The 22837-nt window shown below is 36.7% G+C and overlaps 1 protein-coding gene and 1 long non-coding RNA gene across 2 annotated transcripts in view; one reads left to right on the top strand and one right to left on the bottom strand.

Annotated features, from left to right (window-relative positions):
- Window positions 1-22837, bottom strand: part of HAO2 (hydroxyacid oxidase 2) — a 43886-nt gene that overhangs the window by 12850 nt on the left and 8199 nt on the right. Inside the window, exons 2-5 of the mRNA XM_007485287.3 lie at window positions 17716-17860; window positions 15109-15260; window positions 12663-12946; window positions 888-1097 (exon numbers count right to left, since the gene is read on the bottom strand). Coding sequence (XP_007485349.1) covers window positions 888-1097; window positions 12663-12946; window positions 15109-15260; window positions 17716-17846 — 777 coding nt within the window. The 5' untranslated portion in view covers window positions 17847-17860. The remainder of the gene's footprint in view (window positions 1-887; window positions 1098-12662; window positions 12947-15108; window positions 15261-17715; window positions 17861-22837) is intronic.
- Window positions 15204-22837, top strand: part of LOC103104648 (uncharacterized) — an 84505-nt gene continuing 76871 nt past the window's right edge. Inside the window, exon 1 of the long non-coding RNA XR_001627318.2 lies at window positions 15204-15924. This is a non-coding gene — a long non-coding RNA (uncharacterized LOC103104648). The remainder of the gene's footprint in view (window positions 15925-22837) is intronic.

The following is a 22837-nucleotide window of genomic DNA, read 5'->3' as shown; positions in this document are numbered from 1 at the left end:
ATTTAACATATGACAAAATATTCACAGCAGCACTCTTTCATGGTGGTAAAGAATCAAAAACAAATTCATAATTGAGTATTGATTGGGGAATGGCTAAACAATTCTGGTCCATGAATGTAGTAGAAATAGAATAAGAAATGGTGAATATAAAGAATTCAGAGAACCATGGCATGATGATGGATTGATACTTAGTAATAAGCAGAACCAAGAATGCATAATACATGATGACAAAAAAAGTAAAGTACAAAAACCATACAGCAAAATTGAATACTGTGATCATACAGTGATCATATTTGACCCTGGAGAATAGGTGAGAAAATATGTCACTAGCCTCCTTTCATTGTAGAGGTGGGAGACTGTGGGTGTGGAATATTGCATATCTTGTCAGACACAGTGATTGATAGTTTTACTAAACTGTTTTTTCTTCTCTTTTAAAATATTTTCTATGAGGGATAACTCAGTGGGTAGTTGAAGAAGAACAGAAATATTCAGAAATGGATGTGATGTAAAATCAAGAGACCTCCATTAAAAAATGAATATTATACTGTTCTGTGGACACATGGCCTAGGGAAGAATAACATTCTCAGTCCTAGAATTTAAGACTCATTTTTGGACTTTATAAGTAATTGATTATAGTTCATAAAAAGAGGACAGAAACAGATACATGGAAGTGTGCTGAAAAAAAAAGGAGGTAAATAAAATATATAAAGATGTGTGTAAACCGAGGATGTATTTAGCATATGCACACAGTCTCCCTCTCTGTCTCTCTCACTCTGACTCTGTCTCTGTCTCTCTCTGTCTCTGTCTCTCTCTCTGTCTCTCTCTGTCTCTCTCTCTCTCTGTCTCTCACACACACACACACACAGCCCTGAGATTAGTAAACTTACTGTGGCTGGAATTGTATCCAGCTGCCTTCCACCATGGTTAGAGACAATAATGCCCTGCACATTGTGGTTTAGGGCCAGTTCAGCATCCTCCCTTGTTAAAATTCCTTTCAGGATGATGGGTAATTGTGTTATGGTCCTTATCCAGGCAAGGTCTTTCCAGCAGATTGATGAATCAATGCCTGAGATTGGGAGGAGAGTCTCTGCATTTTCCTTAAATGGACAGAAGGAAACATCATGTCATGGTGGACCACACTTTTGTACTAAAGACCAGATAATAATTTTACCATAGGTATCAACCTCCTGAATCAAACTTACTCTAGAGTTAACTTCACTAGTAGTTGGACTTTCTTGCCTTCCCAGGTTGGATTAGACAGATAGTGTTATGTTCACTTACAAGACACTGACATTACAACCTTGCCTCTTTCCTATCTCTAGTATCAAATATAGACTCTTCTGCTTTGTTTTTAAAATTCTTCACAACCTGGTCCGTTCCTGACTGCCTAGGGCTAATAGCTGCTTCCTTCAGCTTTGCACTGTACACCCAGGTTCATACAGTGACATAAAGGAGTTATCCTATTATTCTCTTTGATTTCTTCTATTGATTTTTCCTGATATCAGTGTTGCTTAAGAATATGTGGGACCAGTTAGGAGCCTATAGAAATTTCTATCATCCTTTGAAAATGGAAATTTAATTAAATCATAAAAACAAATCAAGAAGCTGGCTTCTTTCTCATTTCTGGAGAATTTCTGAATTTCTATTCAAAGTTCAACTGTTAGTCTATTAACCACAACAAAATTCTATTACAACAACAGAGTTCATTTATTCAAGGTGGTGGGTTTCCTCTCCTTAGAGGGAGACAGCTACTAAAGTTCTTTCCTTAGGTACAGATATGATCATTCCCCCCTTACTCATTAAACTCTAGTGACTTTCAATTACTTCTGTGCAAAGTGGAATCTTGGGGATCTGCACCCTAGAGTCATTCTAAGGAGCAGACAGGACACTTGACAAGATACTGGCAGAAAGATGTGGCCAGTATTAGAGAAAGGGGGGGATGGCGCTACTCTGAGTGGTGGACCCAAAGCAAAATTAACATAATCCTTCTCTTTTAATTGCCCACCACCTGTGTATGACACAATGTCTGGGTATGTTATATTTTTCTTTATCTTGTCCTACCCTCCTTAAGTTTTCCAGCATTCTTGAACCCCTGGGAACATTCCTCAAGTTTACAATTTCTAGGTTGAGTTTAGACATGGCCAAGGTCTTTCATAATCAAATATTTGATACAGGGAGTCAAGAGTATAACTATAGGTTAGGACTTTTCTCCTGGGAATTTTCCCTCACCATCCAGTTTCTAACCTCTTTTAACCTTTTGAATACTGACTGCCAGAGCTCTTTGGAATCCATAATAAGAAAAAGGGAAAAGGGAGAGAAAGGGAGTTCCTGGCCAAATTAGAAAAGAGTGTCAATTAGGACGATTATAGGTTTATATCTATAAAAAGCTGCTGGGGGAGAAGGATTTCTCTACTCTTCATAAGGAGAGAAAGATATCTCTTTCTAGAAGGGTATCTAACTTTCATTGATTTTCTCTAGGAAGGTGCCAATCTGAGATTACTAATACTAGCTAATATATGCTGCAGAATGATACATGATTTCAATCCACACAACTTCTAGGATAAAATATAAACTCTGTTTTTCTTTTAAAATCCTTTACAACAGCCATATCTTATCTCTCTGACCTCCTTATGTATTACTCTCCTTGTGTGCTCTCAGGCTAAAACTAATCTTATTGTTCCTCACGTGTAGAATTCTATTTCTTAGCCTTTATCCTGACCTAGCCTATGCCTAGTATATACTCTTTCCTCACCTCTTCTCTTTCTTCATAGTGCAGTCCCAAATCCCTTTTTCTGATTCCACTTATCATCTTCCTTCTCTCATATTCAACTATCTTGCTTTTATTTTTTTATTTACTCTGTATATACTTCAGGCCTCTAGGTGATGCAATCGATAGAACACTGGGTCTGGAGTCAGCAAGAACTGAGTTCAAATCTAGATTCAGACATTTATTATCTATGTGACCAAGTCCCTTAACTTCTCTGTGCCACTGTTTCTTCTACTGTAAAACAGAATAATAATTCACCTGACTTCCAAGATGGTTGTGAAGAGAAAATTAGATAACAGTTGTAAAGTATAAGACCTTGCACAGTTTTTCCCCCATCCCCTATACATTTATATGCATACATGTTGTCTCCCCTGATAGAAAAGTAGCATAGTGGAATGATGAAGTTGGAGAAGAGATAACCCAATTTCAAATTCTGCCTCAAACATGTGTGATCCTAGGCAAATCATCTGTAATGTGTGGATATTCATAGGGTTATCGTGAAGATAAAAAGATACAGTATATGTAAGTCGCTTTGCAAACCTTAAATCACAATAAAAATGTTAGTGAAGGGGATGTGCTAGTGTAGCTTATATGTGGATGTCCGCATGGGCTGTCTGAATGTGGATCTCAAAGATTTTTATCTCATTTCATCTCCGGGATTTTGCCTTTTCTTCACCAAGGGACAATTTAACGGCTATATAGAGATGAACAGGCAAAGGAGCCATGAGTCTGACTGTTCTATTTCCCTCAGAGAGAGGATACTGAACTGTAATCACTCAAAGGAGATTGGTCTCTTTATCTCCACAGGAAAGACAAGATAGATGAAGAATATCCATTAATCAGGATAGACACCTATGGGGTATCTATATGTGAGATCAGCAGTATAGGTGTACAATGAGATGGGACCAGAGTTGAAAAGGAACAGATGAATGGACTATAGTACTTTTGGGATATTATAAAGCTCTCTCATCGATCCTCAACTTCCCATAAAAACAAGGCTCACCTTTCACTACTAACTTTTAATTAACGTTTATTTTCATTTTAAGTTATTTATTTAGTCAATTTAGAACATTATTCCTTGGTTATAAGAATCATATTATTTCTGCCCCTCCCCTCCCCCTTGCCCTTTCTCCTAGCTGACATGCAGTTTCACTGGGTATTACATGTGTCCTTGCTTAGAACCCATTTCCATATTGTTGATGTTTGCACTAGGATGTTCATTTTGAGTCTACATCCCCAACCATATCACCTTGACCCATGTAACTAAGCAGTTGTTTTTCTTCTGAGTTTCTACTCCCACAGATTTTCCTCTGAATGTGAATAGTGTTTTTTCTCATAGATCCCTTCAAGTTGTTCAGGATCACTACATTGTCCCTAATAGAGAAGTCCATTATATTCGATTATACCACAGTGTATCAGTCTCTGTGTACAATGTTCTCCTGGTTCTGCTCCTTTCCCTCTGTATCAATTCCTGGAGGTCATTCCAATTCCCATGGAATTCCTCCAGTTCATTATTCCTTTGAGCACAACATATATCACAATTTGTTCAGCCATTCCCCAATTGAAGGACATCCCCTCGTTTTCCAATTTTTTGTCACCACAAAGAGTACAGCTATGAATATTCTTGTACATCTTTTTTCTTATTATCTCTTTGGGGTACAAACCCAACAGTGCTATGGCTGGATCAAAGGGCAGACAGTTTTTAGTGCCCTTAGCCAATCCGCTACGTGTGAGCTGATACCTCAGAGTTGTTTAGATTTGCATCTCTCTGATTATAAGAGATTTAGAACACTTTTTCATGTACTTATCAACGGTTTTAGTTTCTTTAACTAAAAATTGCCTAATTATGTCTTTTGTCCATTTATCAATTGGAGAATGGCTTGATTTTTTTTGTACAATTGGTTTAGCTCTTTATAAATTTCAGTAATTAGACCTTTGTCAGAGGTTTTTATTATGAAGATTGTTTCCCAATTTGTTGCTTCCCTTCTAATTTTAGTTGCATTGGTTTTGTTTGTACAAAACTTTTTTTTTAATTTGATGCAATCAAAATTATTTATTTTAGATTTTGTGATTTTTTTCTAGCTCTTGCTTGGTTTTAAATTCTTTCCTTTCCCTAAGATCTGACAGGTATACTATTCTGTGTTCACCTAATTTGCTTATAGTTTCCTTCTTTATATTCAGGTCATTCACCCATTCTGAGTTTATCTTGGTGTAGGGTATGAGATGTTGATCCAAAACTATTCTCTCCCATACTGTCTTACAATTTTCCCTGCATTTTTTATCAAATAGTGAATTATGGTCCCCAAAGCTGGGATCTTTGGACTTATTATAGACTGTCTTGCTGAGGTCACTTATCCCAAGTGTATCCTACTGAGCCAATACCAAATTGTTTTGATGACCACTGCTTTATAGTATAGTTTGAGATATGGGACTTCAAGGCCTCCTTCCTTCACATTTTTTTTCATGATTTCCCTGGATATCCTTGATCTTTTGTTCTTCCAAATAAACTTTGTTATGCTTTTTTTCTAATTCAGTAAAAAAGTTTTTTGGTAGTTCAATGGGTATGGTACTAAATAAGTAAATTAATTTGGGTAGGATTGTCATTTTTATTATGTTAGATCATCCTACCCATGAACAATTGATGTTTTTCTAATTGTTTAGATCTAGTTTTAATTGTGTGGAGAGTGTTTTATAGTTGTGTTCATATAGTTCCTGTGTTTGTCTTGGCAGATAGATTCCTAAGTATTTTATATTGTCTAGGGTGACTTAAAATGGAATTTCTCTTTCTAATTCTTGCTGCTGAGATGTCTTGGAAATATACAGAAATGCTGATGACTTATGTGAGTTTATTTTGTATCCTGCAACTTTACTAAAGTTGTTGATTATTTCAACTAGCTTTTTGGTTGATTGTCTAGGATTCTTTAAATAGACCATCATATCATCTGCAAAGAGTGATAACTTGGTCTCCTCATTGCCTATTTTAATACATTAGATTTCTTTTTCCTCTCTAATTGATACTGCTATTGTTTCTAGTACAATGTTAAATAATAGAGGTGATAATGGGCATCCTTATTTCACTCCTGATCTTATTGGGAAGGCTTCTAGTTTATCCCCATTGCAGACGATGTTTGCTGATGGTTTTAGATATATATTGCTTATTATTTTTAGGAAAGGCCCTTCTATTCCTATACTTTCTGGTGTTTTCAATAGGAATGAGTATTGTATTTTATAAAAAACTTTTTCTGCATCTATAGAGATAATCATGTGATTTTTGTTGGTTTGCTTGTTAATATGGTTAATTATGTGGATGGTTTTCCTAATATTGAACCATCCTTGAATTCCTGGTATGAATCCTACCTGGTCATAGTGAATAGCCCTTGTGATCACTTGTTGGAGTTTTTTTTTTTTGCTAGTATCCTATTTAAGATTTTGCATCTATATTCATTAAGGAGATTGGTCTATAGTTTTCTTTCTCTGTTTTTGACCTGCCTGGCTTTGGAATCAGTACCATATTTGTGTTGTAAAAGGAATTTGGTAGAACTCCTTCTTTGTTTATTCTGTCAAATAGTTTTGTATAATTTTGGTATTAGTTGTTCTTTGAATGTTTCATAGAATTCATTTGTGAATCCATCTGGTCCTGGGGATTTTTTTAGGGAGTTATTTGATGGCTTGTTCAATTTCTTTTTCTGATATGGGGTTGTTTAAGTAGTCTATTTCCTCCTCTATTAGTCTAAGCAATTTATATTTTTGTAAATATTCATCCATATCACCTAGATTGGTATATTTATTGCCATATAATTAGTCATAATAGTTTTTAATAATTACCTTAATTTCCTCTTCATTAGAGGTGAGGTCTCCCTTTTCATCTTGGATACAGTCAATTTGGTCTTCTTCTTTCCTTTTTTAAATTAGATTGACCAGTACTTTGTCTATTTTATTTGTTTTTATTCAAAGTACCAACTTCTAGTCTTATTTATTAAATCAATAGTTCTTTGACTTTTAATTTAATTAATTTCTCCTTTGATTTTTAGGATCCCTAATTTAGTCTTCTTATGAGGTTTTTTAATTTGTTCACTTTCTGGTTTTTTAATTTGCATGCCCAATTCATTGACCTCTGCCCTCTCTAATTTGTTAATATATGAACTCAAGGATATAAATTTTCCCCTGAGTACTGCTTTGGCTGTATCCCATAGATTTTGAAAGAATCTCATCATTGTCATTTTCTTCAACAAAATTATTAATTATTTCTATGATTTGTTCTTTAACTAATTCTGGAGAATCATATGTTTAATTTCCAATTAAATTTTTATTTGCCTCTCCATGTACCATTACTAATTATTATTTTCATTGCATTGTGAACTGAGAAGTTCACAGTTTATTATTTCTGCTCTTTTGCCCTTGGTTGCAATGTTTTTATGCCCTAGTACATGCTAAATCTTTGTGAATGTACCATGTGCTGCTGAAAAGAAGGTGTATACCTTTTTGTCCCTATGTATTTTTCTCCACATATCTACTAGCTCTAATTTTTCTAAGATTTCATTCACTTCTCTTACCTCTTTCTTATTTGTTTTTTGATTTGATTTGTCTAGTTTGGATAGAGGAAGGTTCAGGTCTCCCACTAGTATAGTTTTTCTATCTATTTCATATTTTAGCTCCACTAATTCTCCTTTAGAAATTTGGATACTATGCCATTTGATGCAAACATGTTGAGTACTGATATTTCCTCATTTTCTATACTGCCTTTTATCAGGATGTAATTACCTTCCCTATGTCTTTTGACTAGATCTATTTTTACTTTGGCTTTATCCAATATCATGATTGAGACTCCTGCCTTCTTTTTATCAGTTGATGCCCAATAGATTTGTCTCAATCCTCTTACTTTTGCCCTATGCATATCTACCTTCCTCCTGTGTGTTTCTTGTAGACAGCATATGGTAGGGTTTTGATTTCTAATCCACTCTGCTATTCACTTGTGTTTTATGGGTGGGTTCATTCCATTCACATTCAGAGTTATGATTACCAGCTGTGTATTTCCCAGTATTTTGATTTCTACTCCTAGTCCTGCCTTTTCTTCTTTCACTATTTCCTTTTACACAATGTTTTATTTTTAAAGTCCCCCTAATTCCCACCCTTATTTTACTTCCCTTTCTACCCCCTCCCTTCTTATTTTCTTTACAGACTTTGTAATCTTCCCCCCATCTCCCTCCCTTTTACTGCTTCCCTCTCCACCAGTCCTTTTGTTACCCTTCTACTTCCCTATAGGGTGCAAATCAATTCTCTGCCCCAATGTATTTGATTGTTCTCTCTTTGAGTCAATTTCAATGCATGTAAGAATGGAGTATTTCCTATCTCCAACCTCTTTACCATTCCAGTGTATTGATGTTCTCCCCACCCTCCCTCCATGTGCTTCTTTGTGACATATAAACTTACCCCATTTTGTTTATTTTCCCATTTCTTTTAGTATTAACCTCTTTTTTAGTTCTAGTTGTACATATATATACATATATATGCACCCACATATATGTATTTATGCATACATATATCTATATACATATTTATGTCTTGGAATTTCATCCTATATAGTTTGTCATTGTTACCTCTAATTATAATTCTTCTAGCTGCTCAGGTGCTAATAACAAGTTTTAAGAGTTAGCAATGACCTCCTTTCTTATAGGGATACATATCATTTTAACTTATTAGATCTCTTAAAAAAAGTTGTTGTTTTGTTTTGTTTTTCTTTTTTCCCTCTTTCTTAATAATCTTTTGATTTTTCTCTTGAGTTCTGTGTTTGGGCATCAAATTTTCTGTTCAGGTCTGGTCTTTTCTTTACAAATGCTTGGAATTCTTCTATTTTGTTAAATGACCATACTTTCCCCTGTAAGAATATAGTCAGTTTTGCTGGATAGTTGATTCTTGGTTGTAGACCTAGTTCCCTTGCTTTTCAGAATATCATATTCCATGCCTTTTGGTCCTTCAGTGTAGATGAAGCCAGATTCTGTGTTATCCTCACTGTAGTTCCATGGTATCTGAATGACTTCTTAGGAGCTTGTAATATCTTTTCCTTAGGCTGATAGTTCTTGAATTTGGCTATAACATTCCTGGGTGTTTTTAGTTGGGGATTAAGTACAGGAAGTGATCTGTGGATTCTTTCAATCTCCACTTTTCCCTCTTATTCTTCTTTTGTCATGGTCTTTTGATAGATCAATGATTCTTAAGTTGTCTCTCCTGGAACAATTTTCTAAATCTTCTGTTTTGTGAATGAGTTGCTTCATATTTTCCTCAATTTTTAAATTATTTTGATTTTGTTTTATAGTGTCCTGCTGCCTTGTGAAGTCACTTGCTTCTAATTGTTGTATTCTGTTTTTTACAGACTGGATTTCATCCCTGGCTTTTTGGTCATCCTCCTTCTGATCTTTAATTTCCTTTGCCTCATTTTCAAGCTGATTAATTTTGGCGTGCTTTTTACCTTCTTTTCCCAGTTGTCTTCAGCCTCTCTTAATTGTGTTTTGAATTGAATTTTGAGTTCTTCCAAAACCTATATCCAATTCGCTGGAGTTTCTGATTTTTTGCTTGCTGTTCCTTCATCCTTCTCGGTTCCATTTGCTCTTTCTTCATTGCCTGGATAGAAGCTGTCAATTATAATTTTCTTTTTTCTTTTTCATTTTTTTTGCTTATATTTACCATTTCTTTACTTCCTGTAGTTGCCTGAGCTTTTGCTCCTCTCGTTTTGTGTTGGATCTGTGGTTTTGGGCTTTTCTGTCAGCCTTCACCCTTGACGCTTAGTCAGCAAATCTTTCAGTGCAGTCTGTGGGAGAGGGGTGTTGGAACTTGAGTTTCCCTGCCCTCTGAAGGCTTTGATGGGATTAAGCCCAGCTGAGTTGCAAACCTGGATGTGCCCTGCGGCCAAAACCTCGGGAAGGGGGGGCGGCAATATGTAGAGTTTCTGCTGCTGCAACTAGGCTGCCCGCTCTATGCTTCTTCTCCAACTGCTTCCCCACCACCTGTGTTTGACACTCTGAGCCTAGCACAGCTTTGCTCACAAGGCACTCCCTCCATACCAGCACCCTTGCCTGCCCAGAGGTTCCAGTTACCACTAAAGGCTCAGTGCTCTAGGTGGGGGAGGGGTCCTGGGACCTTCCTTCTTCCTTCCCCTTAAACCCAAGCGTTCTCTAATTCAGGCTTTTGGGGAGCGTACCTTTTAAGTTGAGTCCAGCAGGAGGCTTCCTTTGCTCTGTCCTGTTGTTAGGTTTGATTTTCAGTCCCTCATTTCAGGAGCATTTAGTTTGTAATCCGTAAGTAAGGGTTTTCAGATGTCTGAACTTTCGCTGCCTTTACCTCGCCATCTTTACTTTACGTAAGCCATGATGGCAGTCAGCATTTGACAATACAAAATCAATGATTAACTCTGGAGAAGTAGAAGATGGTCAGTGGCAAGATTAAAAGGAGTCAAGTGGATAGCCAGATGACTCTACCTATAATATTGGAATTCTTTGAGAAAGTAAGGAGAGGAGAAGCCTTGTAGAACTTTGGCACTATGGGCATTTTGTGGTGAATTTGTAGAAGAATATGGTGGAGAATTGTTCAAAATAGGTCCCCTGTATCATCTAGTTTTTTCCCAAGCTATCACTCCTATCCTGGCTACAATTTTTTCCTTTCTCAACCTTGACCCCTTTGGCAAACCAGTTCAGTGCCATACCATCCTTTTCTCTGGAGTCCCTTGCCCCCTTATACTCTTAGAGATCTTGCCTTGCTCAGTCTCAGGCTCAGATTATTCCCATGATCTTCTATCTTCCCTCCTATTCATGCCTTGCTGAATAAAACCAGAGAAAATCATATAGTACAATACTGCCCGGGTCCCCTAAAAATGTATGTTCTCACTGGACCCTCACTGTTGCTAGGCAATTTTTTCACACCATTCTAATTAATTTAATAGCCCACAGGGAGATTTTACATAAAAGCTATAAGGGCATTTCCAAATATTTTTATCTCTCCTCAAATTTCACATGGCTCCTTCTCATCCCAGCCTTTCAGCTGAGAGCTTTGCCTTATATTTTACTGAAAAAAAATGGGACATTTGCCAACAGTTCTCTCTTCAAAAATGCTTGGGTACTTGCCTTGACATTTATAGGGGAATAATAGTTATGAAATGATGTTTTGCTTTAAAAGTTATGGGAATGGGAAGTAGAGCTAGAATAGATTGATACATCCTTTCCAGAAACATGGTTGTGTTGATTGTACATATATATAATTCTATTGTTCTCTCTCTCTCTCTGTCTCTCTCTGTCTCTCTATCTTTCTAGTTCTATACATTGTATATATAGTTCTAAAACTAGAAACGGGTAGAGGGAGCAGAAGGTATATGTGTGGCAGGCAGCAAAGAAGAAAAGATATCTAGGGGGTAAAGTGAAGCATGATTAGAGCCCTCCTAGATACAGCAGGTCACATGTGAGGCACTTCCTCAGAGAGTCAGTCAATTGATTAATATTTGTTAATTGCTTGATATATTGTCAGGCACTATGCCAAGTCCTAGGGATACAAAGAAAAACAAAAGACAATTCCTGCCCTCAAAGAGTTTACAATCTGGTGGGTTGAAGGGAGACCACTAGCAAACAACTATGTACAAGTAAACTATTGGCAGGGTAAATTAGAGAAAACAACAGAGAGAAAGCACTAGAATGAAGGGAGATTAGGACAAGGTATTTTGGGTTTGTTTTTTTTTTCCCAGAAAATGAGACATTATCTTGGGCTTGAAAGAAGCCAAAGAAATCAAGAGGCAGAGATAAAGAGGGAAAGAATTCCATGAATAGGGTATTGTCAGTGAAAATATCCAGAGTCTGGGCACAGAATGTCTTAATTAAGAAACAGGAGCAGTTAGGTGACACAGTGGATAGAGTGCCAGATTTGGAGTTGGGAGGACCTGGGTTCAAAAATGGCCTCAGACACTTACTAGCTGTGAAACCCTGGGCAATTCACTTAATTATGTTTGTTTAGCCCTTGCCCTTATATATTAGAGTGGTTACTAAGACAGTTTAAAAAAAGAAATAGCTTACATTCTAATGGGAGAGACAACATAAACTTATCTAACTATATCTATATATTTTGAAATGAATACATGATAATGTTGGGAGGTGGGGATCTACTGGGTAGAGATCAGAAACATTTTCATTTGGAAAAAAAGATGGTAATTGAACAGGTCTTAATGGAAACTAGGGATTCTGGTAAAATATTGAATGTGTTGTAAAAGGGATTTTTCTATTGTATAGGTTAGACCAAATTGCCACTGAAGGACAGTTCTTCCTTTTCTGAAATTCAATAGGTTTTAGGTATATCACTTGAATTATCCTAGTTTCATTATTATACAACGTCTATTTCTTCTCCAACTATGTACATCATGCTTCCTCAGAGACTAAGGTAACCCTAGGATGACAATGAAACAGGATCTTCCAAGCCTAGCTGACAACCCCAGAGGTACTGAGCACTTTATACTGCTCTCACAGGTGCCCAGTTATTACAAAATCTTTGCATAATTGCATAGTTATTGCCAGCAACACAAATATCACCAGAATCCTATAGAAGCTATTCTGGCTTTATCCTCTTTTTCACCATAGACTCTTTAGAGGTCATGCAATCTAACATCCCACTCAGGTCAGGAATCCCCCCACTTTGATGCATCAGAAAGGTCATTCAGGTTCTATGTGAATATATTCTCCCATCCACCCATCACCTGCCTTCTGTACTGTGAAAGTTAGTGACTAACTCCTTTGTGAGGCAGCCTATTTTACTGGTTCAGCTATTCAGTGTTACAAAGTTTGTTCTCCCATTAAGTCAAATCTGCTTCTCTGTAACATTCATCCATTGTTCCCAACTTTTTCCCCATGTGAAGTATCCTCCATACCTCAATATTCACATGGAAGGTTTTCATCTGTATAAATGTTCCCAAAGAGAATTTGTTGCGATTATCTTGTAATCTGTTCCCCAAAACAGCAGTGTCTACAGTGAGGACCAGAGCTTTGTAGCCGAGGGCTTCCACTTGCTGGATCAGCTTCTTTGTTAGTTGCCGGTCATGTTGTATATACAGTTGAAACCATCGAAGGCCATTGGGGGCAGCAGCCACAATGTCCTCAAAAGTGCAAGTGGAAAAACTACTGGTGACATAGCAGATATTCATGGCTTGTGCAGCTACAGGAGACAATACAAGAAATGAATTAGGGAAGAGGACATAGGAGTCCTGGCATGGATATGGTTGGCTCAATGATTTGAGCACTGAGTGGTCCAGAATCAGGAAGATTAGTTCATATCTGATCTCAGACATTTACTAGCTGGTTGACCCTAAGCATATCATTTAACCTCTGCCTGACTCAGTTTCCTTAACTATAAAATTGGGATAGTAATAAATAGTACTTGCCTCCAAGGGTGTAGTGAGGATCAAAATGATATATTTATAAAACACTCAGCACAGTGTCTGACACATAGTAGGCACCTAATAAATGTTTATTTCCTCCCTTCCTTTCTATTCTAGTGTATCTATAGAAATGACCCTTGTATTTGGTATTGGCTAAGTTTAGAATAAAAGTGAAATTTTAACAAATGTCAATAAGAACATGGTAATTATGGGCAACCAGGATTTATAGGACCAGTCTCTTAGGGAGCTTTGTGGGAATGGATAGATTTCCAATAATGATTAGTGTTATTTGCTTAGACTAAAGTCAATAGATAATTGCTCAACCCAAACTTTGCCCATGGAGATAAAATCATGGATGGAAAGTAATACTTTAGAAGGCTACAAACTCAATATGAGTTAGCAATGTGACATGGCAGCCCTGAAAGCTAATTTGATCTTGGACTATATTGAGAGGTATAATTTCTAGGAAAAGGAAGTGGGAGGCAACTGGGTGGCTTAGTGGATTGAGAGTCAGGCCTAGAGATGGGAGGTCCAAGGTTCAAATCTAACCTCAGACACTTCCCAGCTTTGTGACCCTGGGCAGGTCACTTAACCCCCATTTGCCTACCCCTGACTGCTCTTCTGCCTTAGAACCAATGCTCAGTATTGATTCTAAGATGGAAAGTGGTAAGGGTTTAAAAAAAATAAATTAGAAACAGGGAAGTTATGGTCTCTCTGCAGTTTGCCTTTGTTAGACCTTGACTATTGTTGATAAACTGGAGAATATCCAGAGGAAAGAATGATTAATGGCCAGAATTTATGTCATAAGAGGACTGGACAAAGGAACCAATGTGAATATGTTTATCCTGGAGATAAGAAGACCCAAGAGAGACCATGATGATGTTGTTGTTGAGTCATTTCAGTCATGTCTAGGTCTTTGTGACTTCATTTGGGGCTGTCTTGGTAAAGATACTGGAGTGGTTTGTCATTTCCTTCTCCAGCTCATATAGATAAACAAACTGAGGCAAAGTGCGTTAAATGACTTCTTCAAGGTCACACAGTAAAAAAATCTCCAAATATTTGAAGAAATAGAAGGTTATCATTTGGAATAACAGCTAGCATTTATATAGTATTTTAAAACTGGAAGTGCTCCTTGCAAAAATTTTGTTATCTCATTTGTGCCTTACAATAACACAACAATATAGGTGTTATGATCCCCATTTGACAGATAAGGAAACTGAGACAGAGAGAACTTAAGGGACTTGTCCAGATCACACAGGTAAGAAGTACCTGATGGAGGATTCAAACTTGGGGCATCCTGACTTTACGGCCAGTGCTGTGTCCACTGTACCATCTAGGCACTTGAAAGCGGGATTTGTAAAGATTAAAATTAATATCCAATATGCCAAGCAGTATGTTTAATAATATTTATTAAATAATTAACTTGAAGTAAAAGGGAAAAAGTACAAGGGCTCAAGTTAATCATCCAAGCTCCCCACATGGAAAAAATGAGAGAGTGTGTGCTCACACAAAACCAAAACTAAATACGAAATCAATGTAATGGCGCACATACATGAAAGGGAAAAGAGGATTGTGGGAAATGTAGTCTCTAGGGTTCAAGATTCTAATTAATACAGATTTGTTGTTGCCTACAACCCTACAGAACAGAAGTAGGAGTTAGGGGTAGAATCAATGTAGAAGCAAATTTAGAATTGTCATAAAAATGCCTTCTAACAATTAGAGCTATTTAAAAGTAGATTGGGCTGCCCCAAGAGATGGTTCGTACCAGAGAAGGACAGATTCTATTTAGGAATCCATGGCTGTTTTTTGTTTGTTTGTTTGATTGATTGTTTTTCCTTCTTAGGCCTGAGTGAAGAGAATATAGTGTTTTCTACACACTAGATAGGACAATTTTTCTGCAGATCTCAATGCCTGTATACAGACATGAAGGAATGAATACCTTTAGCTGTACTCTTTTCTCCTTCAGGCCAACAAAGACAATGGAAACCAGTGGGCCCAATGCAGACTGGAAAGCTGATCTCACACCCTTGAATTGTGGTCCTGGTGTCTACCACAGACATATTTCTCAGATAACGGGGACGAAGATGAATTCTGTGAGACAGAAATAACAAAGTTACTTCCTTGGTAGATGTTCCCATCTTCAGATCAGGGATTTCAAGAAGGGAAGGACCTAACTTCTGGAAGCTTGTGGTCTGTTTTCTATGATAACATGTCCAAAGTGACAGAGTGCAAAAGTGTTGAAGAAAGTGTTTGAGTTGGAATTTGAATTCAGGTCTTCTGACCCTAGGCATCACATTTTAGAAATGTGAAGATTAAATTTAATTCTCTCCTTCTTATAACAATGAAAATACTTAACTCTCCTCTGATTGTTAAGATTAAATTGTAATCTCTGACTATTTTTAGTTTTAATCCCCATAAGTGTAAATGCCCTACTTAAAGTTGAGTATATAGATCTGCCTATTTTAGATCTAATCACCAAAGATGTAAACACCCCATGTCACACATTAAGTGGGAGGTCTGTGACCCATGTGTGAAATAGTGGGTGATGAATCAGAATCAACTAACTACTCAGGGGGGCAGTTGTAAAACAAACCATCAACTGTGATTGTTAGATGTAAAATTAGGGGCAGACACAGGAAGTGATGCAAAAGAAGCGTATTTAAAAGGAGCTGTCACTTCCTGTGAGAATTCAATTCTTCATTCTTTGATCTGCTGACTGAACTCGAGACCCTGTTCCTGACTGGACTAACACGTGGTGAGTGAAAAGCTAACTCTTAACTGCTGGTTTTTCTCTGAAGAGACTGGCCTCAGGAAAGACCTATCCTCTTGAGAGAGGTTCCCTGTATCCCCAGGGCCTCAGCTACAAGGACTGAGGCCCCACTGACTAAGAACTAACTCTCCCTGCCCAGGGGCTGGGAATAAATTACTTAGTGTTTAGGCTAGATAACTCACCTTATCTTACTTTACTCTTTCTACATTTTGTAAATCAATTGTAAATAAAATCTTTTTGGAATTAATTAAATTCCTGGCAACCATACTCTTAAATAATCAAGTCCAACCCTTTAAAAATAAACCCCTTTAAACCCTCACAGAAAGAATATAGAAGCAACTAGGTGTCTTGGTGGATAGAGTGCCAAGCTGGGAGTGGGGAGGTCCTGGGTTCAAATTTGGCCTCAGAAAACTTCCTAACTTGTGTAAGTCTGGGCAAGTCATTTAACCCCAAATACCTAACCCTTACTACTCTTCTACCTTAGAATCTTTACTTAGTATTGATTCTAAGACAGAAGGTAGGAGTTAGAAAAAAAGAAAGAATAAAATAAGGTGGATCATGTTTAGAGTACAATCTGGACGTCAACAGAACTGGTGGCTATATATAAAAGGATTGACTTAAAGCCCTGAGGGCATTTATTTAGAGGCAACTATATGGTTCAGTGGAGAGAATGCTGGTCCTGGAATCAAGAAGACCTGAGTCCAAATTCCACATCAGATGCTCACTAGCTATGTGACCCTGGGCAAATTACTTAACCTTACTTTTCTCATCTGTAGAATGGGGATAACCATACCACTTAGGGTTGTTGTGAAGATTATTATGAGATAATACTTGCAAGACATTTTGCAAACCTTAATGTGCTATATAAATGCTACATTTATTATTTTAAAGCAGTTGTCATGCCTGCTCTTCCTTCCTGTACCCTTTTTCCTGATCTCCTCTTTACCAGCATAAATCTGCTCAGTTCCTTCAGTCTCATTTGTAATGAACTCAAAACCCATCATCATCCCACCTGCCAATTTCTGTCATCAATATACTTCTGAAACTGAGTGCCATATCTTGTTTCCCAATCTAGATTATAAACACTTTGAGGGTTGGAATCAGATCCTACTTTCTCCCTTTATATCTATTATCATTTCCAGGAAAAATATTGGTCATACTGAATGTTAAACAATGATATTTCTTGTCCTTTTCACTGTCATTTAGTCTCTTGTCTCATTCATTTTTGAGTCTCCTCCTTCATTTCTAATACCTCTTTCCCCCTAATTTTTAAACTCTGAGCTTTAGCCTGGATCCACCTCTGTTTCCTTTTCTTTTCTCCCTCATAGCAGATACTTAGGGATTTAATATAAGGACAGGAGAATGCGTGGCATGGGTTATACAGGGAAACTTGACTCATCCACTGTATTATAAATGACTTCATAACTGGTGCTCCCCCTTAGCTGTTTTCTTCTTGATGGACTAGCAACCTCTTGTTTCTGGAGACTAGAACAGAATCTTTGATCATTTTCTTTCAACCCATCATCACCAGGAACCAAAGAATGAAGTCCTTAAGAATATAAAAAGTTGTGTCATGTGCTTTCCATACATTTAGGATTTTGTGGCTGGTTAATAAACCCAGTATGAACACAGACAGACAGACAGACAGACAGACAGACAGACAGATACAGAGGAGAAGGGAGAAAGAGAAAGATAGAAGAATGAGAGAGAAAAGAGAAAAAAGAGAGACAGAGATGGAGAAAGAGAAGGAGAGAGGATGGATATACAATACCAAACTTTTTATATGCTGAGATATTCTCATCTCTTGTGATACATTCATCAGCTCCTCCTTCGATGAACTCCCAAGTAGACTTGGGAAGATTGTCTTTGGCATATGCTTGAAAGTCAGCCAAACAAAAGAAAGCCATTGTCTGGAAGAACTCTGAAAAAGGAAGAATGGTCAAAATATGTCAGACACAGGGTAGTGAGGGAAATGGAAATGACAGTTAAAGAAAAAAACCCCAAAGCAATCCCTGCCCTTATTTGCCACAATGGTCACTTGAGACTTTTGCTAACACAGAGTAGGGGGCAAAAAGGAACGTGTGGTTCTGGTTTTAAGGTCATGCTGCTTTTCTCATGGGTCTTACCCATTACTGTGGGTGTCAATTTATAATGCTAATGAATTGATCCTGGCCATGAGGTAGCCAAGGTAGCAGTGTCTGGCCTCAGACACTTCCTAGCTCTGTCACCCTGGGCAAGTCACTTATCCCCCATTCCCTAGTTCTTACTGCTCTTCTGCCTTGGAACTGTGTAACTAGAATTTTGTACCCCAGGACTCCATTTCCCAGCACTCCACTCTCTTCCTGTCATTATGTGCTGACGTAGGCAGGATATAAATTCTGTGAAGCTTCTCCTCTTGTTCTCTTCTCTTCCTGTGGTGGCAGATATGGATGCAGGGTTTTCGAGCAGGTAGAAAAGCTTGGTCAAGTGGATTTATTTTGTTAGATAATTTTTAATTCCTTTACTTCAAATGATTATTGATAAATCTTATAAAATATAATACTTGGAGTTATTGTATATTAATTTCAATCTTATATAACCAATATTTAGTATTGATGCTAAGGTGGAAGGTAAGGGTTTAAAAATGTAGTAAGCAATTATCTGTAAAGCATTGTGCTAAGTTCTGGGATATAAAGAAAACATGAAACTATATTTACCCTTAGGGAGTAAGCATCACACTAAAAGTTCCTATTATATGTGCTGAGAATGATATAAAACTTAGCTAAGGTTTGATCCCTGCCCTTATGAAACTTATAATCATGTCAGTTAATATGTCATACAGATAACCATAACACAAAACAACATGATTGACTCGATATTTTAATGTAACAAGTAAATTAAAAGTGGAACAAAACAAAAGATGAGGCACAAAATAAAGTGTGTTGAGATGATGGCTTATGCTGTTGCAGCACTTACTCCACAGGGAATCTCAGAATTGAAGGAGTAAGCAGCAATGGATGATGGAAGGCACAGTTAAATCCAGTCTACTATAACAGAAAGAACTATGCTGTACTGTCCCTCTCCCCAAGCTTTAATTCATCCTCAGTTTATACTGTGGTTGTTCAGTGGTTTTCAGTTGTGTGTGAATCTTTGAGAGTCATTTGGGGTTTTATTGGCAAAGCAACTAGAGTGGTTTGCCATTTTCTTCTCCAGCTTATTTTACAGATGAAGAAACTGAGGCAAACAAAGTTAAATGACTTGATCTGGGTCACAGAGCTAGTAAGTGTCTGAGACCAGATCTGCAATCAGGCAAAGGAGTCTTCCTGACTCCAGGTATATCATACTGTCCATTGTGAAACCTAGCTGTGTTAAAATACTATATAAATAACTATTATTAAGGAGACCCGTGAAGATGCTAAACCATCTAGCTTCCCCTCAAATTATACGGCCATAAGTCTAGAATGTCAATGATGTCTTTAGAAATTTGAATATAGTAGGTGACAGTCATTAAATATCTAGATAAGAACAGTATTTTTTAGTACTTTTGAAAATGAATCACTAACTTTTCCCCACACAAATGAAATGGCAAATAACTCATCTTTCATAATCACTCACAGTACTGCCATTTCATTTTTATTATCTAATTAACATTTATGTCAATCTTTGCTCTAACTGATCAATGATCACTTCACATGTTCATGGCTGATTATGGCCACATCATAGGATTTAAATCTGGAATAGATTTTAGAGAACATCTTGTCTTTCCTTCTAATTTTATAGATGAGAAAATAGTCCCACATCATGAAATGACTGAATCCTTCCCAACTTCCCTATTTCTTCCCAGGGAATTGCTATCCTTGTAGCCAACTAGGTTTATAATTTTAGAGATATGTTGGACTTGTCATTTTCCTTTACCCCACATGTACAAATGGACTCTGATTTTACCTCCACCCCATCACATCTGTTCCCTTCTCTTTACTCACACAATCACCACCCTCATTGAATCCTTATCACTTCTTGTCTGGATTATTGCAATAGCCTCTTAAGTAAACTTCCTGCCTCAAAACCATCTCAAATCCATTGTCTGCCTTATTGATGGACTGATATTTCTAAAGCATAGATCTGACCATATAGCTTCTCTGTGCAAGAAGACTTAACTCTCTATTGCCATTTTCTCAAAACCTTTACCTTCATATTAGAATCAATACTGTGTATCAGTTCCAAGGCAGAAGAGTGGTAATGGCTAGACAATGGGGGTCAAGTGACTTGAAAGTTGTGAAAATCTTCAAAGAATTTCACTATTTATTCATTCTTTGCTATCTGGATGAGGACGCACAAGAACTCATATTTATGATGGTTTGGTTTCTTCACAATTACAAAGATCACTCAGCTTGGAGAACATCCAATGTTTCACGAAAGATGTTTCTTTTAGCCTTCGGGCATGTGATGTAAGCAATTCTCCTGACCTCTAATCATTTTCCAAGAACATCCAGGATGCCCTTTCAGTGAGCTGCTACTTTTTTTGCTTTCTGTATTCATTACCATGAGAATTATAATACAGATGTGTCATTTCCTCCAACAGTTTGTCAATGTGAGGTCATTAAATGCATATTAACTGAAATAGTTAAGTTGATAGAAAAATGTTTAATGTTGCATAATGATAAAACTGTCTGAATCTTGATCCTCTCTATAACCTTTTTCCATCATTTTGCTATAGTCTCTGCAGAATAGAAAGAGATTAAACAGAACTGAGGGACTGATTGTATTTTTCCCCTTTGATAATTTGTGTTAGACCAGAAAAAAAATTCCCAAGTGACCAACAAAGGTTAGTCTACTTTAAAATTTAGCAAAGGACTCTCTTGATGTCCAGCTTGCAATCTATATCTCTTTACATGTTATTTAATTTTTAATTTTTTATTGATGTATTTGGATTTTTATATTCTCACAGATTTCTCCAACACTCCTTTTGATCCTCTTCCCAAAGAGCCATCCCATATAACAAATGATATTTTTAAAGACAAAATTACAAGGAAAAGTCAGCATAACTGATCAATTCATTGAAAAAGTCTGAAAACATATACAATTTTAAACACCTATAGACCTTCCATCTTTGGGAAGGGGTTAAGTTAGGAATGCAGTATTGCATTTTTCATTGGGGTCATGCCTGATTTTTATAATTTTGTTACATTCACTTTTGATTGTTGTAGTCTTTGTGTATATTGTTTTCTTGGCTCTACATCAGTTCCCATAGATCTTTCTAGGCTTTTTTGTGTTCATCAAATGGGATTCTAAGAAGGTCTTGCATGTATAATAGCTATGCTCTGGTAAAAAAAAAAAACATCTTGGCATATGGGTTAAACTGGGTTGAAGGTACCTGACAGGCCTCAGACTCATCAGGGGGATATTTACCTCAAATATGAGAAGACATCTCCTGGGAGAATGGGCAGATATGAACAATTTGTTCCAAAGACTAGGAAGATGGCTGAAACAGGTGCTATGAAAAGCTTAGATATCATTCCCTACATCCTAGGACATTGCCAGTCATTCTGACTTTTGTCTTGTCACTGGACTTTAATAACTGGAAAAGAGATAGAGACTGACAACTCTTTGCAACTCTGCCTCACTTAAATCCAATTCTTATCCAAGTCAAGTCATCACCCCATGATGTCTTTGTTACTCTTTGAAACAGAATGAATAATCATCATCATCATCATCATCATCATCATCGTCATCATCATCGCCATCATCATCATAGTATTTCTCATAGTAGAGTAATTACTTCACTTTATTCCTAGGCCATAATTTGTTTATCAATTCCCCAACTGATGGACAATGACTTTGTTTCTACTTTGATATTACAAAAAGTACTGCTATAAATATTTTGGTGTTTATGGGTAATTTCTTTTTATCAATGACTTCCTTAGGGGATAGGTCCATTAATGGAGTCTTTAGTACAAAGGATATGGACATTTTGGTGATTATATGTGCAAAATTCCAAACACTTTTCAACATATTTGGACCATTTTATTGTTTCACTGATAATGTATTTATGGGTCTATCATTTCACAACTCCATCAACATTGAATACTGATATTTTGAGTCATCTTTATCTATTTGCAGGATGTTAAGTGAAATCTCAGGGTTGTTTTGATTTACATTTCTCTTATTACTAGCAATTTGGAGAATTCTTTCATGAGTTTATTAATATTTTGTAATTCCTTTGAAAACTATTTATATCATTTAACCACTTATCTTTTGGGTAATGATAATTAGTCTAATACAGAAATTTACTAATTGCTTATATATCTTAGACACCAAACAATTATCAGAGAAATTTGATATAAAGATTCCCCACCCCCATTTGATGACTTCCCTTATTTTCTTACATGTCTTATTTTTGTCAGTGCAGAAGTTTTCAGTTTTACCTAATCAGTGCTAAATATTTTGTGTTTTGTAATTGCCTCTGTCTCTGGTTAAGAATGCATCTCCTACCTTTAGCTGTAAGAAGTATGTGAACTGTTTTTTTTTCTTCTAATTTTTGTGTAGCATGATCTTTACAGTTAAGGTTGCATTTCCATTTAGAATGTATTATGAAATACTGTGTAAGATGTTAGTCTAAGCCTAATTTCTATCAGATTTCTTTCCAGCTTCCTCAGAAGGTTTTATCACATAAGGGTCCCCTTCCCCATGTTTTTACTTTCTATGAGTTCCATTGTTTCTGATTTTCTCTTGTCTGATCTATTACATTCATCTATTTTCCTCTTTGTAAACCAAAACCAGATGGTTTTGATGACTTCTTACTATATAATGTAATTTGAGGTCTGAAAGAGTGATTTCCCCCTTCATCCCCACCTCTTTTCACAATTTCCCTTGATATTCTATATCTTTTGTTTATCCAAATGAATTCTATTATTTTATC

This window comes from Monodelphis domestica, chromosome 2 (assembly GCF_027887165.1).
Source record: "Monodelphis domestica isolate mMonDom1 chromosome 2, mMonDom1.pri, whole genome shotgun sequence".
In the NCBI taxonomy this organism is placed as follows: domain Eukaryota; kingdom Metazoa; phylum Chordata; class Mammalia; order Didelphimorphia; family Didelphidae; genus Monodelphis; species Monodelphis domestica.
This window is presented reverse-complemented; position numbering and strand designations above follow the sequence as displayed.